The 26,592-nt window shown below is 32.9% G+C and overlaps 1 protein-coding gene across 1 annotated transcript in view; it reads left to right on the top strand.

The window, feature by feature from the left end:
• The window catches only part of LOC124368257 (serpin B3-like), a 255,044-nt gene extending 234,111 nt beyond the window's left edge, over positions 1-20,933 (top strand). Inside the window, exons 2-6 of the mRNA XM_046825533.1 lie at positions 12,958-13,242; positions 13,985-14,284; positions 15,751-15,886; positions 19,767-20,002; positions 20,485-20,933. Of these exons, the coding sequence (XP_046681489.1) occupies positions 12,958-13,242; positions 13,985-14,284; positions 15,751-15,886; positions 19,767-20,002; positions 20,485-20,769 (1,242 nt within the window). The 3' untranslated portion in view covers positions 20,770-20,933. The remainder of the gene's footprint in view (positions 1-12,957; positions 13,243-13,984; positions 14,285-15,750; positions 15,887-19,766; positions 20,003-20,484) is intronic.
• The last annotated feature ends 5,659 nt before the right edge of the window (positions 20,934-26,592 follow it).

Consider the following 26,592-nt stretch of genomic DNA (forward strand, 5'->3'; position numbering starts at 1 on the left):
ATTACCTTTTTCGTAGTGATAATGGCTTCAAGAACTTTGACGTTTGTGCATATGATTAGTACAGATATCCCTGAAATATTCGTATAACGTCTACGCTAGGAGTTCGTTGCGGTAGCCAAGCTCTCGTGATTATTACAGATATTTGGTCTACATATCAGTTTACATATCTCTATGGAAATCTAATATATTCTTCGTACTAAAATTCTTCTTGAAATTTAGTAACCAAAAGGTAACAATATTTAGTACGTTTAATCTTAAAAATATCTTTGACCTAAAATAGTACAAACTATGTATAATCCTAAGTGATCCCTCAATCATTTAGAGCAATATCAAAATGGAAAGTAAAATTCACAGCGTTTGGCGTTTAATTAAAATTAAACGAAAAAGATAAAAATTTTTGAAATTGTTCTCTTTAAATATGTATTTAAGTACAAATCCGATACTATATTTTCATATATACAATTTCAAATGTCATGTTATAATTCAATACTCGACATCTCTCTCCCTTATATAAGTCCTTATCATTTTCCATCTTAATCACTTGTTTAGATGAACTCCTGGGTGTAAGGGCGCACGTTCATAAACCAACGACATGTGTCTCCTGGTTCGGGAGTTTTCTCTGCCTCTTGTCTGGTGCAAGTGAACATCCCGCCCGTTGGTCAAGGTGCATTTACGCATTCAATATGACTTTGTTTCTAAAATGTAGAGACTTGGCAGAGTCAGTAGCTTAAATCTTTTGAAAAATGGCCTGTACGACTCTCTTAATTTAAATTTTGCAGTGATACATATTGCTCGTTTTTTGAGCTTGAACGCTCTTAACAATTGGTCACATGCAAATGCACCCCACAGCACCAGTCCATAGGTGAGATGTGGATAGACCAGGCCATAATAAGACGTCATCAAAACCTGAATAGGGCAGTATTTAGCTACAGTAAATAAATATATGTAAATGTGTATTCTCTTGACACTAAATTAAATTAATTATATCCTTGAAATGCCCCTATACAATAGATATTTAATACTTATTAAACATATCAGATTTTTAAATTAAATGATTATTTATTACTAAAAATGATGACATATTTATTTACTTAGAATATTATAAAAAGATATTTCACAGTGTTTTATAGTTTTTATCAATGAATTATAGTTTTAAATATATTCCATATCATTAGAATATATTTTCATCCGACTGAGTAGTCCATATACGAGTATGAGAACTTTCCTAATTTTTATAAATGGTATAATATATATTTTAAATTTAAATGCAAAATAAATACAAAATTGGATACTAATTTGAAAATAAATGTAAATTAAATTCGTAGTTACAGTTAATATTAAAATAAAATACAACATATAATTATAAATTAGAAATAAATAAATTTAATTAGATGAAAAACGTTTTTACATACCTGTATTTATATGTCTGTCAGAATATCACAGTGTATTGTGTTATACTTTTTGTATAGCCTGGCAGTAACTAAGGGACTTCTCTTTAAGTAATCATAGGGGCCAGAGTATATCCCTCTAGAGTGTACGCTTCGGCTGAAGGAACAGCGAGACGTGCTGGAGATCCCAATGCTCTGTATGTACGCGTATGAGGCGATTTGTTTTATATTAATGGCCCCTGCAGTACTGAGTCTCTGCATTATCCATCTTAACATACAGTAGAGTAGCATTTATGTAAACGTCGGTTAGTTTGAAAATCCTTTAATATCTTAAAGGTTTTTACATTATATTGACAAGAAACACATGTAATGAATGCTTGATAGTAAATAAAAGAAATATTAAACTTAGACTTTAGTCTCTACATTTATAAGGTTTTTATATCCAATATATCATGCTTAAAAAAACACTATACTGTTAATAAAAGTGTTCTGGTTTACATCCGTTCATGGTCTACGTATGAAATCCATGAATTCAACTTATTCTTTTTTCATGTTAGAGCATTTTCTCGAAGCTCTTTAATTTATGAAAAAAGGTGCAATGTCGAGGGATATGCATCCATGGGTTTACCTTTAATCACTTATCACCAAAGTGCCCAATACCGACAGAGTTGTTGAAATTAAATATCACAAAGCAAATGCATTGACAATATGTTTCTAATAAAATTTATTCATTGTTGACTGTATGATGTGCAAATTGGTGCAGTGGAAAGTGGGTGATAATTTTCATGTGTATGGCAATGCTTCGGCATACCTAAATATAAAAGAGTTCTAGATGGCTGACCTTGGAAAAGCACGGGTGAGTCTAAAGTTACGGATTCGCTACATAGTCAGTTTGAGGGCAGTTTGACCTGTAACAGCAACTTAGATGATGCACCACAAAGCCTTGCGGTGATTGCCACAATAGGTTTAAATTTTGCGCAAAAACTATCAGTAGCCGCTTAACCCCCGGTATTGTAATCGCACTTCTTTCATGAGAAATTGCAGCTACATTGGTGGAATGTGGCCGAACAGGCCAAAAAATTTCAAAGAACTCTGCAATTAAAATGTTTTACAGCAATGTAAATTGGTAGTGTAACAGCAATGTAAATTGGTAGTTTAGGATGAATACACTATAGAACATAACACTTTTTGGAAGCGTTAAACTGAATTATGCACAGACTGCGGAACACAGAAGAGACCAAATTTGTGGAACAAAAACTTGTTAGCACGAGTTTTTCGTTGTAAATTGGCTGTCATTCATCGCTCAACATTAGCTGTTGCTTTTAATGCATATTAAAACTTTCAAATTTAACGCGTCTAGCTAGAGTCGCATAATAATCCCATATTTTGACAGATTTTATTCCATTTTCATGAAACTTGCTGTCATTTACTGAAGAAACAAAAATTACTATATAATAAATTTCAAAAATTGCTAAAAATTACAAAATTCTTATTTGGTTGAGTGTACGAGATATATTAGCTGCCAAAAACAGAAATATAAATGAATTATTTTCCAAAAAACGTATTGGCGATTTTAAAACATACAAATCAGATGATATTTCTACGAACATTATGTTGTTAAATAGCCAACCGCACTTTTGAACTTGGTGGATTTTCTAAGGCTGCCACCTCACAGTCCTCAAATAAAGGTTAGATCAGTGATCGTAGTTTTGAGTATTATTTAGGAACCGCGGCTATATAATGACATACAGCAGCTCTGAAAACATTACTGATTAATGCGATCGGAGGCACCGTTCAAAAGGAAAATTACAAACGGCCAGCGTTTTGAGTCCACGCCTCCCAATGATTCAGACTGGTATATAGTATTCGAGTGTAGATAACTTCAGTTTCCAATGCGGCTGGCTTACACTATAAAAACCCCCAAGGTCTGTATTAAGTATTTTCGGTGTTAAATTTGAAAGGCATGTATTTTGTACGACAGACTCTATGTTGCCTGTACTCGTCTTAGAAAACCACAAGGTTTATTTTTAGGCACTAAATTATGAAAAACAATTGGAAACAATAATGCATAAAGTTTAAAAATTATTCAACACATTATTTCACAGGTATTTCAGCATAAGAAAATTGATAATAGCCTACATTTTAATAGTAGTATTTTATTTTTATTGATTTTCTAAGCTAGAGATTGTATATTTCATACGTTAAATCCAATGTGATTGTACGCAATATGTTTTCAAAATTATTTAATCATTTATATTTTTCGTTGTCATTATGGTTCTTATTAGACCAAGGGAAAATACTCGCTAATTCTCACTCAAATTACATCGAGTGACATACCCTATTATCTGCCTCAGTGTTTCCTGTACAAAAATAAAGTTTCATACAAATATTAAATCTACAATCCTATTATTTCTAGAACTATCATGCAGACTGTTAAACAGAAACACAGAAATGAAATTTATTCCAACCTTTCGTGATAGGACGCTGAGCCTTCTTACAACATACATAATTATAAAGATGAAACCCAAGCATATTACCATTTTGGGCTTTTATTTATTGTTTTTTTATTTCTCAGATACAGGTATAATTTTATTGTACGCTTAATATTTATGTTATACAATAAAAAAAAACATTAATTTTTTTAAAAGCTTATTGATGAAAACTGTGTAAATTTACGGAGACATACAATACTATAAAACTGCAATGAGTTTTATATGATAATTGTGATGTTATCTTCACACCTATATAGAAATAATTTTAATTTTTCCTCCAAAGAGACAACATAGACTTTGGAAAACTTTGAATAATTTTATAGTTGTTTTTTAACGTCACATTTGTATTTTAGCCTATATGCAAGTTTAAACGATGGAACAATAATATAAATAAACTAAGAACTTTTATTTTGTTATTTTTTATTTATTCCATACGATGCTTCCTAATTTAGGCATCTTCCACCTTAATAACTCCCTCCAACTTCATCCTTACTCAACCTTACAAACACCAACGCAATATTTATTAATAATTAATTGACAAAATTTAACAAAATCGATAAACAATGATTTATCGTACAACCAAAAGAATTCACAAAATTTGGTACAACAGATTTCAAAACATAACATTGAGTAAATCAATAATTACAAAATCAGAATCACACTGTTATTAATAATATACCATACTACTATATTAAAAAGACTTCTTGATCGTTTTGGATTTAGATTTTTTTTACTAGGAAAGACATGCACCCGTGAACATGGGCCAACTCAAAATCAAAACGCGATCGTATATTTTCTTATTATACATAACATAATTAAGTTTTAGCGTTATGAAGCCATCTACATGGATTCTTTGTTTAAACCAATTTGAATAAAAGCGGTATTAAAAAAAAGCATTTAATGCACAGACGTCTTACTGTAGTTAGTAATTGGTACCAGCGAACAGAATTCGATAGTGAAGTATTTTTTTTGGGTAAATGTTAGTTCCTACCTCACTCGAAAATATTTTACCCTGTTACTTTTCATTCAATATGAATTATTTTATTAGTAAGAAATATGTTTTAATTTTAACTGTACCAATAATAAATCAAAAACATTTTTCAATAGGTCTTATATTATTAAAAATAGAAATATTTTGTAAACACGTAAATTTATATATAGTTTAGAAAACAACTTTTATAGTATAATGAAATCTGTGCTGCATTAAAAAACAAAACGCACATATATGTTCAATGAGTAATTTTGATAAATTTGTTATATAAATTATTATATACATATTTAATAGCAACATAGCCTATAGTAAAAAAAAATTTTAATATATTTTTAAATATTAATATTATTAAAACGTTGTATTTATCGTTGTAAGTGGTTTGTTTAACGGAAAATTGAAGTTTAGATTGAAAACTGTTTTAAAAATACAAAACTATTTAATTATATTAACATTAAATAAACGTTGAGAGTGTATAATATCGGACGTCTCATCATGCAATTAAATTACATTTCTAACTGTATATTCCAGAAACTTTCAAGTTTATATTTTTATCTTTTTGTCCATTTGAATTACTGCGACATAAAATGTCCTCTGAAATATCTGAGTTATTTGGGGTAAAAATAATACTACTACTGTATGACAATTTAACTCGTATGTGTCCAGTATACTTTGGGGAAACCCAAAACACTTGGCTTTACTTTGAAGTGTTATATGTTTAAGTTGCAGGTTGTATAAAACATTACAAGTGATTGTACAATTTACTTGCGTTTAATATATTGTGATAATTTAATTTATATGAGAAACTTTTTTTTATGTAAATAAACTTAAATTGGCATTGAATTGCAAGTTTAAAATTAATTACGTATTAAGAGATATAAAAGTTTAAACCATTAGTTAGTATCATATTTTAATACGATAAGGCCCCTTCATAGCAATAGCAGTTGTAAATATGACATCTATTACTACACTAATAATTATACCACCACCTATGGGAGAGAGTCACCAGTGCCAAGTGGCTGACCGCGGATAACGGTTATTGTGAGTGCGGTCTCTGGTGAATGGTCCTGTGGTAATAATAAATGGACCTGCCAGCTAGGTAGTAATTATCCATTGTCCTGTTTACTGGTCATAAGTGTACTTATATTTATCGTAAAATCATATTAGTCTGCAGATTGCATTACTTGACACTATGTTGTCATGGCAAGAGTTGTGTCTATGACATATATATATATATATATATATATATATATATATATATATATATATATATATATATTTATATATATATATATAACTGGTAAAATTGGTTTTCTATTGTTTATCGATCTCACATACTGACTTTTTAATTGTCACTTAGGATTTAAAATAGACACGAAGTTCTAACAATTTTAACTTATATTACAATATTCACGCCTAGAGCAATTACATGTAAGTGTAACAAGTTTTACGTTGAAAAATGTTAAGTTGTAAAATAAAGCGGTTTAATTTCGATGTAAATACTGTAAAAATCAAATACGTAACTAGCCTATGGCAAAGACGATCAGATTTTTTCATGATCCTGAGAAACTCCTTGACACTGTATTAAGAAAAAAATACTTATAATTACATATATAAAATTTACCACATATTTATCATAAAATTAGTCAAAATTTAACACATTCCTATTATATAACTTCCATTTTATAATTATAATACCACTATTTTTTATAAAATTACACATATAAGTAGAAGATTTTAAATAATTTTAATCAAATTGTATTAGAAAGTGGAAATATCTGGTCTTATATATGGTCTTCGAGTTTAACCGCACTAAAATTAATCGGTCTGCTTACAGACGAATCAATGTTTAATATGAAAACTGTAAGCCATATGTTAATAAATAAACGCAAATTAATCTATCCCAACCAATGCGAAAATTTCACAGTTATATGTTGCATTTTAAAGAACCGGTGGACTAATTTTATTCGAATACAAATTAATAATTAATATTTAATATAAATATGTATAGAAATGTATTTGAAAATATTATTAATATTAATGTATATAATTTAGAGTATGGAATTACACTACAAACTGGACAGATGTTTCATATATAATCTGACAAAGTTGTACGTGTACATAGTCTTTTAATACTTTGAGGTAAATCTGAGGATATAAAAGTCGAATATTTGAAGTTGATGTTTATATTTAATTATTTTAGAAATGTTAGTTACATACATTTGTAACAATAAAATCACAATTCATCACAGTTAATAGAATTTAATGGAATCTAGCAAGCGAACTCATCAGAATATGATCAAAATCAAATTTCAAAAAGCATTTTTATAAAATCCCCTTAATTTTTATTTGTATTGGATTGAAAGACATTTTGTGGATTGTAAAAAAGTATAAAATAAGTTCCTATATAATCATTTTATACATTTTGCTTACGGCCCAAAAAATAATTGACCTAGAACTTGAACATGCATTTCTTATCTTTAAATCATCTGAAACTTCCTTTATCACCCTTTTCTTTTAAATATGAATCTAAATCTCATTAGAAATATAACTACTCTGGCATTTATGTATAAAAAAGTGGGGTTTATGGATTTACCAAAGTTGTTGGTATTTTTAATTTAGATACCAACAAATTCTTCTCAACCAATTTAAACACTCTTCAATGGACTCCATAAATCATGCGGCTGTAAGCCATCGAGTTTTGGCTTCTTTAATCGAAACTACGCTCTGAGTCACTTAATTCAATATTTAAGGTCTACACTACATGAGTACGTTCTCCACAACCTTTTCATAAGCTGGTGGTTACAAATATAGTAATAAACCTTCTCAAACAATTCCTACATATTTTAGATGTCCTACATGCCTACATGCTCAAAAACAGTTCCATCCTCAGGTGGTTGAAAATATGCTACTATGCCTTGCCAAACAGTTCCTACATGTTGTAAATGTCCACTTCATATCTATATGATTAACAACCGCTCTATCCTCAGGTGATTAAAATGCTTCAACTGGTTCCCAAAGTTTAAGATCTTAAAAAATAACGAATCACAACATAATAAATGTACGTCACCTACACATCACGAACTGTATGCTTATGATAACGGCTGGGCAGACAGTCGCCCTTCGCTAGGTAAATTTCGCCATTTAACTGTAGCAACTGAAAAGGTTTTCTGTTGAAATATTTCTTTTGCATCGTGTTTCATGAATAATAATTGTAGACCAACGAACCATTTTATTTATTTATCTACTATGATATCTAATTATGGATTTTATTTCGTTTAGAAATTTTTAAAAGCATCATCATAAATATTTGTAAACGTATGCGAAATGGAAATGTCTGAAATTATACCATAAGTAAGGTTAATGGAAATTAGTGTAAACAGTGAATAATACCAACGTGTTGTAAACGCTTGTGTGAAACTTTTCTATTTAATTCACTGTGCATTTTATTGTGTTTATTGGTGGTGCCTTTTAATGCATAAACAGATGTTAAAAACTTTCTGCCGGTATGCTTACATGTTTTATTTGTATCAGAATTTCATCGAAATAATTTAGTTTAAAAGTAATTTGGTTTACTACGTTTTAATTCTTAAAGATTTTTAGTGCTGTTTTCAAAATATTTACTTATAAATCTGATCAGATAAAAAGTTAAATAATTTTAATTTAATTCTTAAAGCTCATAATCAATATTATTCTTAATCTGACTAATAGGCACTCATGTTCCAAGTAGCAACTATCTATCAAGAATTACAACACAGATAGAAAGAAACTCTGTAATAGTGAAATAGGGTCAAGAAAATAGGTAGAGCTTTGTAGGAACATAGAAGAATAATTATATTCCAATACCGTGTGATAGTTACTATCTGTTCTGCAAACTTCAATGTGCTGCCGTGATGTATCTTATTTCCAACTAAAGAAAGAAGTTACATTTTATATTTACGACTATTATTGATTATGTTTTCAGTTAAGATAAAAACCGCAAATACAACCCAATTTGTCTCCTCAAACATGAGATAATTATATTAAGGGACTCGTAGCGCCCAAATAATTCTCTTATGTATACATCCATACAGTTTGAACACAATATAAAACAAACATCCTACTCCTTAATTGTCTTTAAAAGTTCAATACTCTAATGTTGTTTAAAATGATATGTTTCTTTAATTTATCATTGAAATAAACATACCGCTTCCAAATAATACAATTGTATTGAAAACACCTGCACTCTAAACATAATTCACTTATGTTTTTGGGTCTCGTGTCGTAACATATAACACATTTGTTATAAGATGACTCTTTAAGCACGACTAGATTATTTAATGTTAATTAAAAAACTAAGAAGACCTAAGAATAAATATTTTTATTCCATGAAAAACTTCTATATTTTCTTACTGTAAACTTTGTTTGGTAGTACATATTAACTTATGACACAGAACGATTTCAGCCAATATTGCTAAGCTAAACTAACCAATTACAAAATTATTTTAGAAAAGCCTATTTTTAGTAATAACATTTATTTTATTTATCTTTACGTATTTACATAAGATAGGACTACCTATCTTAAAACCGATATAATATATTTGTAACATAATGGTTATACAATTTCTGATATTAGTTAGTCTAACAGTTTTTTAAATAACAAAATAGATAAAAATCTAAATAGATAACCAAAAGTATTTTACCTTGAAAGGTGCAAGAATCTCATACTGTTATTGAACGTTATCAATCCAATCATTTACATTAAGTGGCACTAAATCTTTAATGCGACACTTCCATTGTGTGCCAAGCACCTTAATTAACTCATACCATAAAACTACGCAAAGATTGTTGGTGTTCGGTTTATGTAGTTTGAATACGCGAGCAGTCTATCGATATCTAGACTGTAGCGAATACATCTTCAAAATGGTAGTGAGTACTATGTACGATAAAGTAATATGACGTTTTACTTTAAATATCATTTAAACGCTTACTATTCAAAAACTGTCCCTTCTTTTGTGTACGAATATTTGATATATATATATATATATATATATATATTATATATATATATAGAGAGAGAGAGAGAGAGAGAGAGAGAGAGAGAGAGAGAGAGAGAGAAGAAGAATATAACAAGTTAGAATGCATATATGTCTATACTAGTTTAGGAAGTTAGTGCAATACTTTAAAGACAATCATAAGGTGAGGTGTACTTCTTGTATGAAATTTCTGTAGCAAAAAGTGACATGTAATATAAAAGAAAAACATAATTCAAGTAATTAATGTTCGTTTTAATGTGATGATTTTGCCTTATTTTTATACAGAGTGTCCCAGAAATATCTACAAATTAGTTAGGTATTATTACAGAACTAAAGACCAACCAAAATTTTATTTGAAATCTTAAATTTCAAAAACTACCCCAACATCCCAACATTTGTATTTTATTATTATAGTGTAAGAACGACTAGTTGCAATTTAGTTGTAAGTTAATTAGATTAAGCTGAATTAGATTATTATTGTATTACTTTAATAACCTGTGGTTAAAATGTATTTAAATATTTTAGATTTAAGGTCTTAATATATATATATATATATATATATATATATATATATATATATATATATATATTAAAATAAACTGTAAGATAACTTTTTCTATATAGAAAGTGTGCATTGTTTTTACTGTGTAAAGGAGTACAAAATAAAAATAAACATACTTGACGATATGAACAGTTTACAATAATACGATGCCACTCAACCATATCACTCTCGCTTCGAGTCAGCGCGCTGGGTTGTGTCTGCTCCAATCCTCCGTCGGGTTTCCATGGGATCAACTCGCTATCCACGGGTAGATATGCTGTTTCAAACGTTGTTGAAACAATTCACAAGAACAGTTATTTGCATTAAGGGGGAAATAGTTGATAGGAATGCATCCATCTAGTTGTGCTCTACAAATTTACGAATTTGAAGGGAGCAAACAGATACAACGCGCCCACTAAGTTTTAAACACCGCTCCCAAGTTTACATTCTGGACAACTACGTTATAGTGACAGCCACCCACGCAATAGGACATATCATGAGTAACTCCAACCACACACTGCCACACACAGCAGACGCTATGCCTAACCATGAGACCATCGGGCGATGACAATCAACCAATGGGAAACGATTACCTGATATAACTTCTGGGATTAGAGTAACCCTCAACCCAACTTATTGATTTTTGGTACTGGGAATATAATTACCAAATTAATTATTTTGTGTAGATATTACTTCATTAAAACATAATTTTAAATATTACACAACCAGTTTGATTTTACATGTTAACAGTATTAGTTGAGATTTTCGATATTTCTAACCTTTTTAAAAATTCTGTAGAATTATTTACAGTCCTATGTAGATAAAGTTTTTATTTTTGTGGGCTACAAATGATTTTTTTAAAATATTTAAATACAAATAAACCTAAATCCTCCACTTTATAGTTATATATAGACCACTGTTCAACAATGTAATGTTATCATTAGCTGAATTCTATGGCTTGCAAACATTGCTGTCATATAATAAAAAATATAGTTTTATATATGTTTAATATTACCTTATTATCTCCCTTATGACTAAATAAAGTTTTAAAATTTGTCATCAGTGGGTTTTAACTCAATTATATAACTAAAATGGGATATAAATAACTTTTTATCGCATTTTATTTAAATACACTTAAATATTCTTCCATTTAATAATGAACCTTAAAAAGGCATTAGTGGTACTGTTATTAGGATTTCACGTTATAAAACATTAAACCAAATTTTAACTTACTACAAAAATATGTTACGAAATAGTGGCAGTTTCAGTAAATATGGAGTTTTAGAAAGTTTGATTATTATGTTTTGATTTGTCTTTGGTCTAAAACTAATGCCTGGAAAGATTGGAAGTGTGTTCTAGGATTCTCTGTATATTACTTTAGGTATCTTGCCGACATTTTCTTAAAACTAATACCATAAAATATATTAATTTCTGATACCGATCTCGTGTTTAATAACAAATAGGATTTACTTTCTGAAAGTTCACTATAGTCATTACTCGTGGAGCTGGAAAACTTTCATATCTATTTTACTGCTTATCTGTCTGTCATTGCGACGTCTAGAGAAAGATTCGATGAATAGGTTTGAAATTGTTATGAAGGTACCTTTCTATATTACCAACATGAATTTAATTTTTGTGCACGCTACTCCTTACGGTTGCTGGTAGTTAACTAACGTTTTACGTCAATAGTATGATTAACCATGTTAGTAAGAAAGGGTAATATTTTAGCATCTAAAATTTTTTATCGGAACGATTAAGTTCTGAAGAGTTCGATGACAGTTCATGTCCATCCATCAGTTGTCTCATCATTGAGTCCTGTTACTGTAGGTTAGCATAGTTAACCTTTTTCTACTAAGGATGTAGACAATAAAATTTCCTTTCTATATCATTATGTTAATGTATATCTCAAGAATTGGATGAGATAAAGATTTGAATTTTTAATTAAAACCTCAGGAAAGCCTGATTTGTATTCCTTTGAAGCAAAATCAAGCAGTATAAACGATATTGCAAATAAAATACAACTAAGTAAAAAGTCCTTAACAAGGTAAAAACAATTTCTTTTTACAACTATGCATGTATTGCTACCGGCTTAGGTTTTATTGGTATTAGAAAATGAGAGATAGTTAATAAGTGGTCTAATCGCCGTTTAAGGATTGTATACTATCCTATATTCAAAGGTCAGATACAATATAATGTTTAAGGAATATCGGATCATATTACTTGCTAATTTAACAAAAATATGAATACACTTGTTGAAACTATATGAATTTACTCATCAAATTAAAAAATAAAATTACACTTCTCCATTCGTTCTTTGAACTCAATGAATTAAATGAATAAAAGTCAGGCAATAAAAATAAACTTTCAGACAGTTCTTATGTTAAAGCCTTCAATAAAAAATTTATGCTTAATGGTTTAGGATACTTAATTTTTAATACAATGCAAAGAGATACAATAAGAAGATACTGATTTGGGAACATTATTTAAATAAATATTTGTACTTACTTGTGTAAAGATCGTTAACGATGTCTAGATACAACTCCTCGTCATCGCTGGCTTGGCTGCGCCTTGGTCTGTGGTGGCACAGCAGTGTCCGCTCTCTGTAGTGTCTGTCGGCGACGCTCAAGTAGAGACGCTGAGGAACAGTCGCATGGAACTGGCAGTAGACCTACTACGTTCTATAGCTTCTAAGGATCCGACCCAGAACGTATTCCTCTCACCGTACAGCATTTTCTCGGCCTTCCAGCTATTACTTTTTGCAACCTCTGGCTGTTCTGAGGATACCTTAAGAAAATTTCTTCATATACCTCATAACCTGGTAAATTATTAATACATTTTCTCATTGTTCATTCGAAAATGCGATGTTCCTGATAAATAGAATTATTTATGAATTAAGGTTTATAGGTTTATACGTGCCTTAATAATAAAAAGAGATATTACTGTGTTTTCTGTTAAAATATTAAGTTTAGTTTTTCTTTGTAAAAAGTTTTTCGTGTAAAATTAGGAATTCATTACTGACAATATTTTATGTAAAAGCTGGATTATTATAATTAGCATTTATGAGTTTCAAAAACCTATACTCTAAAATTGAATTGGAATATGCCGTCTTTTTCAGGTGCAAAAATATGACACAACTATACGAAAGTTCAATAAATATTTAGTAAATAATATACGAAAGTTTTATTTTTATAATGAAAATTAAAATTTTTTTATTGCTCAGCGTGGGGTACGTATGTTGTAAGTAAAAATTTTATATATTCAAAAATTATAACTCACTGTTCTGCTTATGATTTTCCTTTATCATTTGTTATTTTTTATTTTAAAATTTATTAAAATCTATACAAAGTGCAGGTATCTAGACCATGCTATGAATGATTATGTCAGGAGTACACAAATATCTACACAATAAGTATAATCAATCTCAACCACTAACTGTAAATATAAAAGAAAAATTTAGAAATAAAAAATATATGATTTTTGGCACTACATTAAGCGTTAAATTATTAACAATGTTTCAGATGTATATTGTGCAACTTTATAAACACCTATATAATTTTCAGACTAAAAATGATGTAGTTGGAATCTACGCTTTAGAAAGAGAACAGAATGAGCGGAACAGTAATACCACAAATGACTACGAACTCGACAATGCCAATAAAATGTACGTACAGCAGGGCCTTGGCATAAGAGATTGCATAAAACATATCTTTTCAACTGAATACTCTGTGGTAGACTTTAACAATGAGTTGGAGTATACGCGTAAAAAAAATATAAATAAATGGATCGAAATGCAAACAAGAAACATGATTGTGGATTGTATACCAGAGGGATTTCTAGATAAGTCCACATCACTACTATTGGTAAGTTGTAGAGCTAAAGTTATCCATATTGTGTACTATTCTGAGAGCAAATATGTGCCTTTCTAACTTAAGTTCACGTTTAACTGGTGTTGGACTTTTCAAATTTTGTTTATGTGTACAATAACTAATATGAATAAATGATTTATTTCCTAAAAAAACACAAATATAAGTACCAACACAAAATCATATGCGTATTGCATATGTATACTAACATAATATAAAATTCTATTATGACAAATAAAATATAATTTTATTAGGAACATAGGGTCCCAAAGGCAAAGCCTGATGAGGGATTCCACCAGATAAGTTTATTTAAATAAAGAGTTCATTTGCGGTTGCAGAGACTATAACTATCTATATCTTCTAATCCCATAAATTAATTTATCGTTACAATCTTTATAGCTTAGCAAACAGAATTAACAAAAACTCAAACTTACCCTTCGTGAAATTAAAAATAAACAGAATATACTTATTGTAAAGAAAATATATGTTTAAACATCTTCACAAACCACCAAACCAAAATAACAAATAATAAAGGTTTCATTTTATATACTGAAGCACGCCTATTTTAAAGAAACTTAGTACACTATCATATTTACGTGCCACAGTAACATTACATATTTAACAGTAAATTATATATTTTATAATTTATTAATAATTGTATTACTAGGGTTCAATTAAAATTTTACAACAAGTTTTTAATCCATTCCCTTATTTAAACGGTTAAACGGTTTTAAGAGTTTTTATTGCTAAGTAATCTATTTTAATCTAAATATATAAATATTGAAGGTTTAGCTAACTTTTACAAAATTGTGCATCATACTTGTTATCAATCATCTTTTCTAAAAAGTAATACCTGATATATAACGGAATCACTATAAAGTTTTGCCATTCATTCCTAGCAGGAAATTATCGCTTTGAAGGCGGGAACTCTGTCATGTAACATTTAAAAGTATGGTCTTGAATTGTGTTATTGAAAAAAAGGGTTAAATTTTACTAATAAATTAAAAACGTTTTTATTTAGGATATTTAAATTATGATAGTACCCATTTATATGCGCTGATCACTTCACGATAAAATATATACAATAAAAGAGTGGTGACATGAATACACATACTTACATAGTTCACTACGTTTAACGTAGTCATATTAGGAGTAAAAGATTGAGACGATTAAAATAAATGTTCACATAGTTTATACTCACCGATATTTTTCGGTTCATGTGGCTGTGATGTCCAAACGAAGAGCAAGGTTCGTTTTGTGCTTCTTTGTCAGCGACTTTTGTTCGAACTTTTTAGACAACCATGACTTCAGGAGTCAAGGCTGTGATAGGAAAAGGAATCAAACTCAAATTTCCCACTTTACTTTCAAAGTTACTTTCTTCTTTAAAGGTGAATTTATTACAGTATCTATTTAAAATTTATAGAAATTATACAGAAATAATGATTTGTGTGAATTGTTATAAGGTGAACGCCGTTTACTTCAAAGGATTATGGAAGTCGAGATTCAATAAAGATAAGACTTCCCCTGAAGATTTTCACATGGCTAATGGATCTAAAAGACAATCTGAAATGATGAACAAAAGGAGTAGTTTCAGAGCCGGTGAGTTGTATGGGTTCTAATTACGCAGATCTATATCTGTTTCTAATTAGAGATGTGTGTAATACCGCTTGTAATTCTAAGAGATATTTATTTTGCCAAATCCATCCCACCTGTATTGGTTCCATCTTAAACATTTCAGCACTCAATTCTTGTCCCTAATGTAGACCATGTATTCCCTAGTTATGATAAACGCATTACAAAGATACTCCTTTGCATCAACATTAGTCAATGCAATATGAAGTAATCTGTGAAACCGCCACCTTCAATGTAATTTTAACACTTCTGTTCACGTCAAGCAAGCTTTAGCAACCAACAATGTGCCCTCAATGCGAAATATATAAGTCAAAACCTGTTTTGACTATAAGTGGTTATAATGGCTTTTATTCCTATTACTAGGGATTGCATGAATCTACTATGAATTTCTGCTATGTGCTGTACGTAATTTTAACTCAAATAATTTTTGTAAGCGTGACATGCGATTACTTATCAGATTTCACAGTAAGTTGTTAAAAAGGATTTACCCGTTAATATTTTTGAAGCAAAACAGTGTTTGATTTTTAGTAAACCCGAGCAATTTACTGGGAAGACCAGGATAAAATTTACTTATAAATTAAAACAATGACAATAATACTACTACGTCATCTCCTTATAAATAATGTTATCATAAAAATTTAGTTCATTTATTAAAACGTCATTGCTAATATATACGTATCTGTGGACAGACATTTATTGATAGTCATAAATAAAACTAATTTGCGTTTGTTATATAATTTATTACTCAAGCAATTTATACCGATTATCATGATCTTAAATTAGCTGTATTCCTCTCCGACCTGAATAGCTGAATAAACATTTAATATTGTAAATGTGTTTGAAAAAATCACTGAGTAAAATAGAAAAAAAAAACATTTAGAGACATTTCAAATGTGCATTGTTTTATCAAATTTTAACATTAGCTTAAGGAAAAAAAGAGAAATAAACACTAATGTGCCTCAACGATCCAATACTTCCTAGACTAATATCCGTATATCACAAAGACCTCTATAACGCAAACCTGTATAATAAGTTATTCAGAAATATTACTGCAGGATGTCAAAAAGGATGTTCTCCTTATATTTGAAATAACAAAATTTTAACCTAGACCGTAATAGGCTTCTTACTCTTCCGTATGTGTGTATATATATATGTATTCCGCATCGCGATGAATATTCAACTATGGCATTAGAAATATGTTAAAGCGAAAGTAAATAAAATAGCAGGAAGAAGACACTCTTTTACTGAATTAACTAAAAATCTACATACGTTTATTGTTGTTTTATCGGGGGTTATAACGAATCGTCAACTTTAATGGGACAATCTAAATGAATTAACGACTAGAAATAAACACCTTTGAAATTTTTTCACCGAGATTACTATAAAAAATTAAGTTTAGTACAGTAATATCTCCTAACTGCCTATATTACAAAGTTAAAAGTCAGGGTTTTGTAATCGCAATAGGTATTCGAGATCTATGTATTTGTATTTTCTTGACCTAAAAATTAAGGAAAACTTTGCTACGGCGTCATAAATATAATTTATTTGAACCAAGAAAGCTCCTACACGAGCAAAACATGTTATAATATTCATATTAAACTTTCATTCACTGACTTCATCGTGTTACATTACATGTACTTTTACCAAATAGATCAAAGGATTTAATGTACAAAATTAAGTTTTAAACAGTGGGTAAGGCCTAGTACCTAAGAAAGCAGCAATAAACTCACGTGTATATAATTATGTAGGTAAAATTCTAACACTTATCTTTAAAAAAAAACCTAAAAATAATTAAGAAATATAATAATAAATGCATTTTTGGAACAAAAATAGTACTACATGATTATATTGGTTGTAACACTCTAAATAAATATAAACAGTAGTTTTTGATATATTGTAATATAGATAGTCCCTATTAATTTACTGAAATAAATAAAAAATTTCAGAAACTATAACACAACTAACTTCAGTAACTACACACAACACATAATATGACCTAAATTTCCAGTATAAATATATCTTATCTTCCCAAAATGCGTCACTAAAACTCTAAAAAGTAATATAACAGTTATTTCAATATGCATACCTTTATTGTTTTGCAACTTAAAGGAAGACCTTTTATAATTGGAGTAACATATTATTTTTATGTTATAAAAGATTACATTCCATATATAAATCTGTGTGTGTGTGTGTGTGTGTGTGTGTGTGTAAATACACGGTGTTTGAAAAGTCTGTGTACGGCTTAATATTTTAAAAACTATAGCAGATAACATCTATAAACATTTCACAGTGTCATATGGGTATGTAAAATATTTTCCCTTGCTATTACCATGACATGCCAACCATGGGGGACGGCCCACAGAGAAAAACATGGACATCTTAAATTAAAGCATGGGTCGAGTCATATCTCATTTTAAAGAGCTCACGTAGTACAGTTGAATGCTGCAAACTGCATCTCAAAAGGTTTATCCAATCAGAAATGGCGGGTTGTTTTAGGCACACATTGTGAAATACATTATGCGCTGCCATTTCTGATTGGATCATTGTATTCTGATGCGGTAGGCGGCGTTTCACTCTACTAACTAATGTGTTTTCACTGACTTTTTTAATTAGCAAATTATGTCATACATTTATAACACATTAAATAAAACTAAATGAATTCGTCGTCTATATTTTTATGAATTAACTTAGTTACACACTAGAAACGCTATTTTATTCACTATGTGAAAATAAATTCTTAGAACAAAATATTTACTTATTAATTATTTGTAACTAACCTTGTGTATACAATAAATGTTCAAATTGTTCTCCCATTGCAGTTTGACAGTGAGATAGCTGGTTGAAATACCCATCCATAACATTGTGTTAGTATGATCTAGATTGGAGTTTGGATCAGTCATCTGGAACCCATCTTACGCATATCAGTCTGACTTATCAGAGAATGTTCAAAAGAAATTTCTGAGGTTTTTTTTATTATCGAGAGTTTAATAACTACATAACAGTCGTTCCGTATCCAGAATTGTTATCATTTTTCGGTATTGACTCCCTGGGTAAAAGGAGACGGGTGGCTATGTTGGTGTACCTGTATAAGCTGGTGGGCGGTGTGCTCGGCGACTCAGCTCTGCTATCTAAGCTACAATTCAATATCCCTCGGCTGAATTCAAGAAGTTGTTTATTGTTTTCGCCTCGTTACTCTCGTGTACCAATCTGGCGGCTAACTCTGCATTAAATGTAATGATTAGTTTGCATAACTTACTCCCAATCAATGTTGAAATGTTTGGCAACTCGTTAGACCAATTTATTCAGGGTGTTTCACTCAGTGTAAATTAGTTTGGTTTTTGTATTATCGTTATTTAACTGCTATATATTAAGTCTTGTTATTTTTGTTGTTACTTATTTATCTTTTACAGATATCTACCATTATTTGTCGTCAACTATTACTATTTATTATTTTACATCATCCATACACATTTTATTGCTTTGCACGTTGTTAATTTAAATGTTATACTTCTCAGCTGTAAACTATACTTGTTTGTCATTGTTTTGAGAGCTCATGAAGATGAACTCTTTAATTGTTATTTTTAGTTTTTATCATCTATTTAATATATTTAGTATTACTTTATTGCTTCATTGTAATTAGGCATTGCCTGTAATGTAAGCATTTCTTCAATAAACGAATTATGAATTATGAACTAAATATACATAAATAGTAGTTTTTTTTATATATTGTAATATAGATAGTCCCTATTAATTTACCAAAATAAATAAAACATTTCAGAAACTATACACAACTAACTTCAGAAACTACACACAACACATAATATCTGATTTGTTGTATTTGTTTTAGTATTTTCTAGCAGTTATGGAATACATGGATTGGAGCTGCCGTATGAGGGGGATGATATCAGCATGTTCATAATTTTGCCTGAACAATCTCATGCAACAGCATTACAAGATTTACTGAGGTCATTAACTTATGAACGACTAGAGATGATTCTAAATCAGATTTTACACAGTCCTATGAAAACAATGGATGTTATTATTCCGAAGTTTAAAACTGAGAAGAAATATGATCTCATACCGGTAAGATTATTAATAAAGATAGAGAAAGCGTTTGCTACTATAATAATCGTGGCCGATGTTAAACATTCGATAAATTTTGGACTTTCTCATGCATTTGTATTAATTTTCTACATTTAAAGTAGTTGTATGTAACTTTGCAATACATAATTACGCGGTTCTAGTAAGAGACCTATGGAAAGACCATCTGGACGTTATCACACAATGAATATATTTTACGTAGGCTTTCTACTGAATGAATTATTATTAAGGTTATATTATAAATATAAAGATATTTTGCAAATACTGATCATTAAAATCAACAAAAAGCTGTCTGTCTACCAAAAGTGCATAAATAATTTTAAGTTAAAAAAAAAATACTACAAATAAAGCTATTGTTCACAGATTATTAATTATTTGGAGCATTATAGACATCAATCCTCTTGTATTTTATGATTTTAAACCATATGTTTCTATGTAATGGTAATACCAATTTCTTTTTTCAGATATTAAAGGATTTCGGAGCAGATGAGTTACTTGAGTTTGTCGACCTCAGTGACTTTGTTAAAACGTTTAAAGCGTTTAAATTGGATAAGGCCATCCACACCGCCAAAATTGTTGTAGATGAGCAAGGCACGGAGGCCGCGGCCGTTACAAAATTGTCATTCGTTTTGATGTCGTCGAGGTCGGAAAATTATCCAGTATTTCGAGCAAATAGGCCTTTTTTGTATTATATTTATAATAATGTAACAAGAACGCTTCTATTTTCTGGTGTGTTTAACTCTCCATAAATACGCTTGGTCCTAACACATTTTTATATTAATGTTATTAATACTGAATGTTGTTAAAGTGTACATGCTATATTTAGATTCATAAAAATGTTATTTTCTCTATAGATTATTGTAAATATCTTTGTTGCACTTATCATTTCAATAAAACTTGACGATGACCTAAATTTCCAGTATAAATATACCTTATCTTCCCAAAATGCGTCACTAAAACTCTAAAAAGTAATATAACAGTTATTTCAATATGCATACCTTTATTGTTTTGCAACTTAAAGGAAGACCTTTTATAATTGGAGTAACATATTATTTTTTATGTGTGTGTGTGTGTGTGTGTGTGTGTGTGTGTGTGTGTGTGTGTGTGTGTGTGTGTGTGTGCATACACGGTGTTTGAAAAGTCTGGGTACGGCTTAATATTTTGCAAACCGTAGCAGATAACATCTATAAACATTTCACAGTGTCATATGGCTATGTAAAATATTTTTCCTTGCTATTACCATGACATGCCAACCATGGGGGGACGGCCCATAGAGGAAAACATGGAAATCTTAAATTAAAGTATGGGTCGAGTGATACCTCATTTGAAAAAGCTCACTTAGTAGAGTTAAATGCCGCAAACTGCATCTCAAAAGGTTTATCCAATCAGAAATGGCGGGTTGTTTTAGGTACACATTGTGAAGTACATTATGCGATGCCATTTCTGAATGGATCGTCGTATTCTGAATCGGTAGGCGGCGTTTCACAATACTAACTAATGTGTTTTTCACTGAATGTTTTAATTAGCAAATTATTTCATACATTTATAACACAATAAATAAAACTAAAATTAATTCGTCATCTTTATGTTTATGAATTAACATAGTTACCCACTACCAATGCTATTTTATTCACTATGCTGAAACCGGTACATCGCCGCTCGCACACCCACAGCAAACCATCAGGGAAGCGCGCGCCCATGGTGGCGAACGGGATGCCGGATCAAAACCAACTAGGTAAAATAAAGAACACCGTGGTCAGTATACTCAGGTTCATTTACTAAGACATAACATAGGCCTTTCCAGTCAATATAAATATATATATATATATATATATATATATATATATATATATATATATATATATATATACTATAAATGAAAAAAAAATTAAAAAAAATAAAAAGTGCCTGCAATAGTATATACCTCAAACAATCCTTGTCAGGTGCACATGCATACAAAAATTAGAAACGCCATAATTTGAAACAAGAAATGTCAATTCCACCCGGTATCCTTCGGCTAAGGGCGGGCTCCTAATGAAATCCAAGAAATAACTAAATAATATCTAAAACTAACTTAAAATTAAATAACAAAATATAAACTATATCAATGGCAACAATAACAATAACAAATAAATAAAGAATATGAGCAGGGTATCACAGATGTTGACTAGAAGAAATGTCCATCATGGTGGCCGTCCTTCAGCAGAGCGCAAAAGCGAAGGTTCTCTGCGACCACGCATGATGGAGAGATGACAGGAGGAAATCAACTCATCTCTTGGACCTCATCAGTGAGGGGCCGTAAACTTAGCCGCACATGTCAGAAGGAAAACAGCTCAGCAAAACTAACAAAACACTTAATTAAACAAAATTTTAAACTGGAGCTACTCCTAACCAGTACACCACGGCTCGGAGTCTTGACGCCACTCTACCGGAAAGGCCAAACGCCTTCAAAAGGTCAGTGGCCTCTGCAGCCAATAAACCACACACACATACACTATATAAAACACACATGAGCCGGGGAGATATAGGTATTGAACCGGCTCAGACTCCCCCCCCAAAAGGAGGAACTCCCCTCTGTTAATTTCTTCAAAAAGAAGAACCAAACGAAATGCCTCTCCCCCCAATGGTTGAAGAATTATAAACCGGAAACCCTGAAGTCTGCAGAAGGGAAAACCAAGAAAATCCAGTTGGAGGCAAGAAATCCTCCAAGAGTTGCGTGGGTACAAAGAAGAAAACAGGAACCTTGATCAGGAAGAAGGAGCAGAGGTGATCAGGCCTCTGGACCTAAAACCCTCCCGCACAGACTAAAGAGAAATCACGGATGACTCCGGCAAGGCTTCAGATGGGATATGTGCGCCTTCCTGAAAATCTTCCCGGACTGAGGATCTCCCAGTCGGGCAGTCACCGGAGTCAGAAACTTCAAGATGCGGTGGGGACCAGTCCACCTGTAGCAGCTCTTTTATCCACAGCCGAACTGACTGGGTGAGCCTTGCAGTAAACTAGATCCCCCACCTGGAAGGGATTGGCAATACGACCTCGGTTGTACTTCCTCCTTACTAACTCCTTAGCCCGAATGAGATTCCGCCTGGCTGCCTCCCAAGTTGCTTTCACATTGGGAGTACCAGGAGGTGGCAGAAGATCGCTAATTTTCCAAAGGTTCGCCAAAGGGTTGTTTGGCGGAAAGCCAAATAATAACTCGAAAGGTACCGCCTTGTGACTTTCATGCTGGGCCGTATTAAAGGCAAATTGGATCCAAGGTAGTTGTTGATCCCAGGTGGTCTGATTTTCCGCATGAAAGGCAATGAGAGCAGATCGAAGATTGCGATTAAACCGTTCGGCGTGAGAAGGTTGAGGATAGAAAGGGGAAGTAGTCACATGGCGGATTCCGTGCCCAAAGCACATTCTTTTAAAGATATTGGAGACAAACTGTGAACCATTATCGGAAACTAAGGTGGCGGGGATTCCAAAGTGTTGAAAAAAATGGTTACGAAGTGCTTGCACCGTGAGCTGCGCGGTAGCACTCCGCAATGGGAACAACCAAACAAACTTGGAGAAGGCATCCACACAAACAAGTAGGAACTTATTTCCGGACTTGCTACGCGGGAGAGGCCCAACATAGTCAATGAAAACCTTCTCCAAAGGTTTTTTCCGCCACCTCAGATGACAAAAGACCCAACTTGGCATTTTGAGCGGGTTTGCTTAGCGAGCACAGTTCACAAGAACGTACTCGAGCTGCAATATCCCGGTCCATACCTTTCCAGATGAACTGATCCCTAATCTTCGCGATGGTCTTATGAATTCCTAGATGTCCGCCCACAGGAGAAGAATGAAAATACTGAAAGACCATCGGTACAAGAAAGCTTGGCAGCACTAACTTAGGTTTTCTCCGCTGCTTGTCACGGCAGCATAGAGCACCTCGGTACAGAAAATAAGGAGGGTTGGCACCTCCGTTTTTAAGCTCATTGATGATAGCAGTCAGCTCGGGATCCTTAAGTTGGTGTGGAACAATGTCCGAAAATGGCAGAGGAAAGTCTAGGAGCACGCCACAACATGGCGGCTCTGATAAATTCTGGTGGTCGTTGGGTAAGTGATATATGCGTGACAGAGTGTCCGCTATGATATTTTGGGTGCCTCGCACGTGCTGCACTGTGAACTTAAGGGCAGAAATTTGGACTACCCAGCGACCAATCTTCCCGAGCTGACGGGGGTGGGCAAGGAGCCAAGAAAGTGCCTGGTTTTCGGTTTCCAACAAACATTCTTTATGTTCTAGGTAACGCCTGAACTTGTTAATTCCAAACACGACAGCCAAACATTCCAGCTCATAAACAGAACAACTCTTCTTCTCACAAGGGGTTAACGTGCGTGAAGCATAAGCTATGGGCTGCCGGATACCATCTACTTCTTGCGATAAAACAGCAGCAACGGCTAAGGAGGAAGCATCAGTTTGCAAGACGAACTTACGACCGAAATCAGGCATAGCCAAGACTGGAGGCTGCATCACTGCCTCTTTCAGCTGCTCAAAATCAGTCTGTTGCGCTTCACCCCACTCAAACTTGGCACCCTTTTTCCTAAGAGAGTTCAGAGGGGCCGCCACTTCAGCAACATTGGGGATGAAACGACGATAAAAATTTATCATTCCCACAAAACGGGCAATCCCCTTGGCATCCTTAGGAGGAGGAAACTCCCTGATTGCCTGGGTTCTCTCTGGATCAATACAAACACCTCGAGAAGAGACAAGATGACCCAGAAACGATATTTCAGGCTGAGCAAAACTCACCTTTTCAGGATTGACGGTAAGGCCAGACTCTCGCAGCCTAGTTAGAACTTCCTCTAGATGAGTCAAGTGCTCCTCATAACTCTCACTGTACACAAGCAGGTCATTCAGATAGTTGAACACGAACTTAAATTTGACATCATGAAAGATAGAATCCAGGAGTCTTGTGAGTGTTTGGGCCCCCACAGCCAAGCCCATTGGCACTCGGGTGAACGGGTACAAATTCCAAGGCTCACAAAAGGCAGTGAGAGGTCGAGACTCGTGTTTTAGAGGAATCTGATGGTATGCCTGATTAAGATCAAAAATGGAGAAATACTTGGCCTTACCAAACCAGTCGAAAGCAGAATGCAAATCGGGGAGAGGCACGGAGTCAATTTCTATCTGAGCATTGAGCTTTCGATAATCCAGGAGCAATCTGGACTTCCCATTAGGTTTCGGCACTAGAAACGCTGGACTGGAAAAATTTGAGCAAGACGGCTCGATTACCCCACTCTTAAGTAAATCATCAATCATATTTCTCAGAATTTCCATCTTGGGAGGAGCAAGCTTATATGGATGGGAACGTACAGGACGGGTGTCTGTAAGACGAATCACGTATTCCAAGAGATTGGTCGTGCCCTAGTTTGTCAGTTAGGACTTCAGGAAAACTGGAACAAATCTGCCTTATGTCCTCAGCCTCTTTCGGCGTAAGATGTCCTAGTTGGTCAGGAGGAGTCAAGCTCTTATCTTCCATCTCTAAGGCAGCAGTCCCACGAGACTCGACATCTGAAAAGGGAACGAGCACCCGCCTGGCGAAAGCAAAGAAAACATGACTGGAGGCCAAATCCAAAATCATGCCAGTTTTTCCGATAAAATCTGCTCCCAAGATGAAAGGAAAAGTCAGGTCCTTAGCCACCAAAAAGCTCCAATCCCAAGAGAAATAATTAATTTTGATGTGAATCTGGGCACTACAGATAATAGGTAAAGGTGTGCGTGAAGCAGTCCAGCAGATAAGTGAACTAGGCTCAACCTGCCGTATTAGCCCAGAGGATTTTAGATCTTCAAAAAACGACAAAGAAATCAGGCTGCGTGCTGACCCAGAATCAACCAGAGCCTTCTGAACCACATTCCCCACAAGCACATCCAGTTGTGGGCAGGTTGAGCGGGCAGCCCTTACTCCCTGCGCAGCCAGAGCAGCAACCTCCCCTCTCGGCCAACGATGATAACTGTCCCCAAGTCTATTTCTTTCTGTTTTCTTTCTGTTCTGTATTAAACCAGCTACCCTTTTACCATCAAAATCAGGTACATATTTGCCCTCAAAATTACCTTTACGGTACGAGTCGGGCTTACTCGTCCGCAAGCTTACTAGTTTTTTTTTATTAAGTGGACAAAACGGTCTAATATGTCCCACTTGCTTGCAGCCATAACAGGTAGGAGGCTGCCTACGGGAAGGAGCAGCTGCTGGCTCAGACTGCACCGGAGCATGGACCGGCCCCGGAGGGAAGTGAGAAAGATGCCTCGACATGGCCTCCCTTTGATCATCCGCATCCTGAACCCCTCTAGAGATGATGGAGAGGCGGTCCAAATCCGCAAAAGATGCGGGACGGCTACAAAAAATCAAACGGGAGCGTTCTTCAGGTTTAATGCCCTCCAAAATAAGGCTCACCAACTCCGTTTCGCTCAAGCTCAAGCGCAACACCCGGGCTACATCCCGTATCTCCCCGACAAAATGGCTCAACGTCTTGTCTGGTGCCTGCGGACGGTAAACGCGTTCCACCCGCAAGCGCTCCCTAACCCGAGCAGGTACAAACAACTCCAA

This window comes from Homalodisca vitripennis, chromosome 8 (genome assembly GCF_021130785.1).
Source record: "Homalodisca vitripennis isolate AUS2020 chromosome 8, UT_GWSS_2.1, whole genome shotgun sequence".
Taxonomy (NCBI): domain Eukaryota; kingdom Metazoa; phylum Arthropoda; class Insecta; order Hemiptera; family Cicadellidae; genus Homalodisca; species Homalodisca vitripennis.